This window comes from Ischnura elegans, chromosome 13, assembly GCF_921293095.1.
Source record: "Ischnura elegans chromosome 13, ioIscEleg1.1, whole genome shotgun sequence".
NCBI classification, from domain to species: domain Eukaryota; kingdom Metazoa; phylum Arthropoda; class Insecta; order Odonata; family Coenagrionidae; genus Ischnura; species Ischnura elegans.
Genome location: NC_060258.1, coordinates 7336724 through 7345292, shown reverse-complemented (window position 1 = coordinate 7345292; position 8569 = coordinate 7336724). Strand labels below are relative to the sequence as shown.

General features: G+C 35.7%; 1 protein-coding gene across 1 annotated transcript; it reads left to right on the top strand.

The window, feature by feature from the left end:
* The first annotated feature begins 102 nt into the window (after positions 1-102).
* LOC124170428 lies at positions 103-8569 on the top strand. Its single transcript, XM_046549149.1, has 3 exons — positions 103-507; positions 624-761; positions 8297-8569. The coding sequence occupies exons 1-3, from the start codon at positions 319-321 to the stop codon at positions 8567-8569; spliced, it is 600 nt and encodes a 199-aa protein (XP_046405105.1). The 5' UTR covers positions 103-318.

The window sequence follows — 8569 nt, the reverse complement described above, 5'->3', positions numbered from 1 at the left end:
AGGCCTGTTGAATACGTTATCCTCTAGCGGTTTAATACGCAACTAAAGTTCGGTATCAGAACTAAACCTAGCATACCTGGTCAGTTACAAGGTGTAAATAAGGTTCAATTCTTGTGAATCGTTTGCTGTTTACTCTGCTGCTATGTGATTTCTTTATGAAGTCCGATTTAAATGTGAACTTATTACGCCCTTTTCCTTGATAAGTCTAATGTTTTTGCATTGGTGTACGTCATGGAAATGATCTTAATGTATTAGGAATTTGGAAATTACTGAGTGATACGTGGATGATTTGTTGGAGTGAACTGGTATACAGATTCAATGAGCCATTGCAGTGAAAGCATGAGTATTACCATTGGGGATTTCTCGGAGTCTTCAGGAAAGTATTCGGAGAGTACCCCGTGCAGACTTTGCATGAAGAAAAATGATTATTATTACCACATATTCACTTCAGTTGTGGCAAGCCAGATAACTGTAGAGGATGCCTTATATGATTTAGTCGACTTAAAAGTAAGTGACGGTTTACATTTTATGAATTTCCTGAGTTATTTTTTTATTCCGTTCTATGAACTTATTTTCCACGATATGTCTGAGGTCTCTTGCATACATTTTCATTGATTTCTTAGGTTGCTGTGGGAGATGGCCTGCCTGCCACTTTATGTGCACTGTGCTTGGAAAAGCTCATCGAATTCAATGATTTCAGAAATGTTTGTCATAAATCGGTCGCAGAACTGAGAAATGTTTCGTGTATAAATTACTCAAGGGTGAGTGCGTCTTTTTTTCATTGGAATTCTAGTGTAACTGTCTTACAAATAATGTGAAATCATTCACGTAAGTCGATATTAACTTGTTCGTATTAGTTTACCGTGTAGCTAAGCCTTAATAGTTTCACGTTCATATCGACGAGATTTAAAACTTTAGTAATATGTTTGTATTTGTGGGTTCAACAGGTTAAGACAATAACGTGAAAAAGTAACTTAATCGTGTATTTGATGAAGCCACGACGGGCAAAGTGTTAAGATATACCTATGTCTGCATCAAATTAGTGCATGAAAATTTTATTAAAAAGCACTTTGATTAGGATACAAAAGTTAATGGAGCATTAAATAAGTTCATTAGCAATAAAGAATAAAGAAATATTTATTGTTCTTGGACCTTTATGGTCCACTAAGAACATACAAGGGCTTACATTCATATTAGAGCTCAATGCACAGAAGAATAAGATACATGCAAAAAAAATAGAAAATAAATTGTAACAGAATATAGTGGCATATTGGTACAATTACATTTTTTCTTGTAATAGCATTTTAGTGAAGATTAGATTTTTAAAAGACATCAGTGATTTTGCGGTTTTGATTGGTTCAGGAATACCATTCCATAGCCTTGACCCAACAACTGAAAATGAATTATCAAATGCAGTGGTTCGATGTTGAGGAACAATTAAAAAATCAGCTGATAATCTAGTTACAACATTGCGATATTTCTCTTTACTCTGAAAAAATTGCATAATGTATTCTGGCTGTTTGCAATTAAAAAGTTTGTATAAAAAAGAGGCAAGCATGTATTGCCTCCTTGTTTTTGCTTTAAGCCATTCTAATTTAGAGAAATAAGGGGATATATGTTCATCTTTTTTAAGATCATAAATGAACCTAACACACATATTTAATTGCCGTTGAATCAGGGTGTTAATCTTTTCGGTTAGGTCATTATATACAAGGCAGCAGTAATCAATATGGGGGAATATTAACGAGGATACAAGTTGCTTGCGTGTATGAGAGGGCATAAGGTTTTTATGAATTTTTAGCTGAAACAAGATCATGTTGATCTTATTGCTGATGGCTTTAACATGGTTTTGCCAAGACAAATTAGGCATCAATAAGACTCCAAGATTTTTAACGGAGTTTGCATATGATATTTCGGCATCACCAACAAAAATCTTGGGCAGAACATCAAAGTCGACATGTTTGAGTAGTTTTGAGGTACCAAATAACATAGATTTTGTTTTCCTAGGGTTAAGCACAAAGTTATTGTCTGCAGCCCATGAAGTGATGGCCTGAACGTCCTGATTTACTTTGGAAATTGCATCATTCAGCTCATACAAATGACAGTGAAAATAAATCTGTAGGTCGTCGGCATATAAGAGATATTTACAGTTTAGAATACACCTGGGCAGATCAAGGACATACAGGGAAAATAGGAGAGGACCAACAACTGACCCTTGGGGGACCCCGCAATGGACAGTAGTCCATTGCGATGTATTCCCATTCGCGTCCTTGACTGCCTGTTGACGATCTTTTAGATAGGAGTAAAACCAGTTAAGTGAGGAACAGGAAAAATTAAGGTTTTTCAACTTGTGGAGAAGTTTGGCGTGATTAACAAGACCAAAAGCATTGGTGAAATGAAATAGTACCAGAATTGTAACCATCCGTTTATCAATTCCTTGACGTATATCATCCGTTAATTTGAGTAGCGCTGTTTGCGTAGAGAAGTTTTTCCGAAATCCAGATTGATATGGATCATGCAAGTTGCATTGGTCCAGATAATTCGTTACCTGCTGAAAAACAATTCTTTCTAAGCATTTAGAAAGAGAGCACAGAATAGAGATTGGCCGATAATCACTGGGAGAAGTTGGTTTTTTAACTTTTTGTATTGGTGTGATTAGTGAATATTTCCATACATTCGGAAATTCAGATGACGATAAGGAAAAATTATAGATATCAAGTATTACAGGTAGAAGTACAGTTGACGCGGCCTTTATAAATTTAACTGAGATTCCATCGACCCCAGTTGAGTTCGATTTAGAGAGAGATAACGTTTTACGTAGGTTGTGTGGGGTTACGTGTTGGAAGAAGAAATTTCTCTCGTTATAGGGTACAAGTGGATCAAGGTTAGAGAGACTGAATATGTCAGCAATGTTATTTGCCTCGAAGGTAAAGGCGGGAGTGAAGTGCTTGTTTAGATCATCGATAGATAATTCATGTAAGGGCTGCTTGTTTTGTCGCTGCACGAGTCCAAGACTTCTAAGTTCCCTCCAGACCTTGTTTGGTTCTGTCAAATTGGAGAAGGTGGTTGCATAATATTTTTTCTTGGCTTCCGTGACGAGATGCTTTACCTGATTACGCAAGACGATAAACTCAGTGTAAGCAGTCTGGCTTTTTGTTCGTGTGAAAATTCTACGTGAAATATCACGTTCCTTCATTTTTTGCTTAATGTCACTAGTCAGCCAGGGGGCTGAAGGCCGTCTAGGTGCGCATGTTCGCAGGGGGGCATGACAATTTATGCACTCTAAGAATTTCTGATTAAAGAGTTCTAATTTTGAATCAATGGACGAGGAGCTAAATATGTTGTTCCAGTCAAAGGTGAGCAGGTCGTCCTGAAACTTTGCTGTATCGAAATTTTTAAGATCACGATAGAGAATTTTAGGTATAGGAAGACGAGGGGAATTGAATGAATAAGAGAGTAAAATTTTGTCATGTGCGGAGAGGAAAGGCACAGGGAATTGTGAGAATGAAGAGAGTTTTTCAGGGGAATCAACTATACAGAGATCAAGGAGAGTATGACTATGTTCTGTATGATGCGTGGGCTGCGTTGAGGCCAGATGAAGATTATAATTAAAAATGAAATTCCTGATGAAGGAAGAATGACAGCTGTCCCGTAGCAAATCGGCGTTAAAGTCACCAACAATTACAATGTTTTTATAGTTTGGACTAAAAGTTGTATATGTTTCTTCAATATCAGTCAAGGACCCAACATTTGGAGGTCTGTAAACAACAAATAGAAGAAGTTTAGAAAGGTTTATACCATGCACTTCAATAACTATGAACTCGGGTCGGCATTCATAGGTCGCGGAAGAGGTCGCCAGCACCGACGAACTCAGTCGATGATGAATGAAGGCACCAACCCCGCCACCGCCTTTCCCGGTCCGATCATGTCTCAGCAAGTAATGTTCACTAAGATCAACCATGCTATCAGGAATATTTGGTTTTAACCATGTTTCGGTTAAACAGATTATATCACTTACACAGGAAGAAAAATGAACCCGAAATTCGTCGATATGACACAGTAAAGATTGACAATTGACGAGGGAAATGTTGATTTCATTAGCAATTGGTAGGCCTGCGGGAAGAGAACAGGCCCCCGTATGTTATATTAAGCAGTCAAGGTCAGTTTCAACTAGGATAGAAATGCGTTCACCACCATCATGGACCCGAGCAAACACACGGCCATTACGAATCCACACGTATTTGATTTTACCTTCTTTTTTAAGTCCCCTGGCCATTGCATATAGCTTTCGGTTTAAGGATGTCAAGGATTCATTAATGTAGACAGGAGGGTTGGTAGGGTTCTGGTCGGCGACGATGTCGTTGAGTTTCAGTTGAGCAATATTAAATGATATGAAAGGACCTCGCCAATGAGCGAGGGAATGGTGAAATTAGTCCAGTTTCCCACGTAGTGTTTCCGATTTTATTTATTCAGTGTTGAGGACCGCAGACGTTTTGTCTTTTCGTACAACTATGTGTTTAAAATTTAATCCAAGCCAAAAAAGTGGGTAATTGGAATTCAGGTATGACCTACGAATTAAGGATATCAATGAACGCGAATAATTTTTGGGATGTGTTTTCGATATCTTTCTCTTTCTTTTAACCTCCTGTTTGGGTTTAAATTTTAACTCTTGAAGTTTAGGTCATTTATAGAATCGTATTTGCGGACGTTTTCAAAGTTCATTTGCCAGTTTAAAGTCATATTAAACATTAAGAGATGAGAGAAATGCATAAGTATACAAGTACTAAAAGGTAAATAAGCTACTCAAAAAGTATCCAATAAGATATTTCAATAAAAATATTAAAATCAATAAGGCATATTAAGAAAAATGATTAAACACACCATGGCTATTTAGTGTACTTGTCCGTTGTTATGTTAAAATATTATATACATGCATTTTTATATATGTATCATATTTGAGTGATTTGATAACAATATTATTTGCTAAAATTACCTATGTCAGTGGTTCATAAAAATTTTTATCTGCTTGATTACAAAAACCTTTATTCAAATTATTTAATGGTAAATAATATATTGTTTACATAACAAAGGTGTGGTAAGAGCTACCCTTAGATAGCATATATCAACTTTAACTAGCTTAGGATTTTTTTCTAGGCTTGTTAAAATCCTGAGATTCATTGAAAAATACATGTATTAATAACCGAATAAGAGTTTAGGATTTACATTCCTCTCTCTGTAAAGTGGTAATTTTGTAATTTTTTTCTTAAAGCCTTGTCAAGGGATCGTACTTTCCCCGTGCGTGGGGCAAGTGAGTCCCATGGCTGATGTGCAACATATTTCCACATTGCATGGCGCATGGGCTAAGTGCGATTTGCCCAGATATTCAGCTTTACATTACTCTTTATGGTACGAACTTACGTTTAACCGTTCATGAAAAACTCACCACATCCAATACCTTATCCAAGATATTAGAGTTTTTGTCTAGTACTTGAAAGAGCTTTATGGATTATTATCATAATCATAACTACCATAATTACATTATATTTTTATCTAGGAATAACTTATAGTGCATTTAATATAAACAATATATCTACAATTTGAATAAATCAGAACAAAAATAAATCAATTATGTTCATATCAGCATTGATTTCAATAGCACGAATTACTCTAATGTTGGTTATTAATTGATATTAAGATCTTATGTTAAGTTAGCAAGTAGCCTTCAAAGCTTCTATCAAAAGTAATAATCTTTTAGGTCTTAGTTTATATAAACAACTTTAGAATTGCAGTTTAATATCATTTCTATTTACTATAAACCCAATGACTTCCAATACCTTCTCCAAGGTATTTTAAATGGCTTTTATTGCATCTTCTGGTTAATTAGATATTACACTAAGGAATTTTGGTGAAATTGGTTCTGCTAATGATGGTTCGAATTGCATACATTAATTTACGCGTATTACAAATAGCTAATGTGTGTAGAAGCTGAATAATTAATGATAAAGTAGCATCAAGTTTTTATACGACAAGATATCCATATATAAATTAGATTGAAAGGAACAACTCAAACTATTTCTTCAAACTATTCAGCATTGAATATTGATTAGTTCATTTTAAGTTTGGTTTTATCCCGAGAAAGATGGGCAAATGGCTAACTTATTCTCAACAGCCAACCGAAGGCTTAGGTAATATGGTTATGTCTTCCCTAGTTATTTGGCTTGAACCCTCATTCTGTGGATAGGTAAAACTTTTTTCAGTCCCGCAACATGTCCTTGGAAAGCAAACCACAGGATCACCTGATTCATTGATCTCCAGAATTTTCCCAATATAGTGAGCATCTGACATTTTACCTCTGAATATAGCCAGAATCCAATCTCCACTACAATCCTGTATTTTTGGGAGTGCACCAACTATCCCAAGCATGTTTCCCTTCGAATACTATCAAAGGAGGGGCTTTGATTTCATTTGCACTTTCCGCCATTAACAATGATGCTCAAACGACCTAATAAACTAATTGTATGAGTCGAGGAAAATGCACTCTTGAAAACGACTCTTGTCTTCCCTGGGTACGTAGAAGATGAAGTTTTGTCCAGATTCTATGTGTACATTCTGGTTTATTATCATCGTGCAACTCATGGATTGTCTTTTGCAACAAATCAAATTGAGCATTTATCACAAAAGGTCAGAATTTTTTTTCCTTGCATACTCTATCCTTTGAGGTTTTTTAATTGAAAATTTGTGCCATGAAATTAGACCAAAAAAGCAATCTTCAGGATGTTTGTCGTCTTTGAAAGGTATTTTATGCTATTTTTATGAGCATGATCAGCAACCATTTCAAAATCCACTTTTTTAGACAACTATATTCCATATTTATTCATACTAGCACATTTTCTCCCCATTCTTCCAATTATAATTTCGTCAAGTGCCTTCTTTAGGTCATCGTTACTATTTGGCAGCCCTTTTGTGTTTTTCTCACATAATTGTGCACCATTTCGCCATGCAATATTAATTATTGCTCATATTATGACAGCAACCCCCAAAATATGCACGAAATTATTGAATATATGCTACCAGGTCTTAAACACAGTGAAGGAAATACACACAATATGTCTGCTAAAAATATAAGCTTGATTTTGGTAGGGCTTCAGGAAAGGTCTCAAGTTTAACTTTGCATAAACAATTTTGCCTGAATCGAACTTAGGTTATGACACTTAAAAAGATGCAATTGTTATGGTGAGAGAAAAATGCGAGGTAATTATTTTATGAAAATTAATTAAAAAAGCTTCTTTATCAAAACAACCATAAAAATAAAAGTTGATATGGGAACTCTCATTAAACAACCTAGTTCTATAGTCCACAATGATTTTTAATATGTATACAAAAAAAGTTTAACTCAAGAATTGCCAGACAAAAACTAAAAATTTAAGCCATACTACAATCCTGTAGCCCTGTAAGGAAAGAATGATTGGATATGGTGGGAAATGTGCGACACCCCCATCTAAACTAAATGTAATGATCCGAGTTCTAAAATTTAAAGTAACCAAGAAAACTAATCCATGAAGAATAGAAAACAAGATATAGTTCTTACCTAGCACCTCTGATACGCAGATGCTGAAGGAACTGTGGTGTTACCTGTCCTCACAACCAACATCAACTACGAGATGAACTGAAGGGTATATTTTCTAAGAGTGTGGAACAAGAATTCGAGGGGTACATATTTCGAAGTAGACGGCTCTGGTTCCATTACAATATGTGGAATATGTTGCATGACCGCTACGTGCCTCGCGAACGGAAATACGATCTTCTTGAGGGATGTCGTACTTACACCACCTCACCTTACTAGTTATTGTCCCAATAAATGAACCCATGAAATTACCCTTGAATGAATGTACACATAAATGTAATTTACCTGTGAAAATTGTCACCCTAAAGTTCTATTTTATGTACTAGCTTGCAAGTTTAAAAGAAGGGAGTTAAGATTCTTTGCATGACCTTGATATTCCCGGGGTAACATGAGTTTGCTGTGAATGACACGATTTGAAGGCCTTCTCATGGCCCATGTGATGCTATAATAAAGCCATAATAGTATGACCTGAGTTTCACCAAGAATCTTCTTGCCCAATGTTGATTCTAACAGCCATGTAGTTTATGGCTGATTGATTTGCAGACGCATTTCAATTTTCATTTAATGGCATTGATAAAATTACAAAAATCCTGTTTCATTGAGATTATCAGCATTCCTTATTTGTTAATTTTGAAGTGGGTGAGTTGTTTATCAGTGTTACTCTCTTTGCAGAGTATTGGAGGAAAGGAGGCAGTTCATGACAATTTGAGGTCTTCTGCTGAAACTAAGGACTGCATTCGAGATGCGATTGTAAGCACTTCAGAGAAAGCATGCTCAGTCCAACCAAATGAAATATTCATTCCTGTGCCAGACATCCAACTGCCCACTGCCAATATGTTGGTAAGTTTTATTCTCATACACGGTAAAACCTGTGTCGAAAGATTCATTATTTTAGCTTTTGTTATATTAATATATCAATTGTATGATGAAAATAGGTTTGCCTAG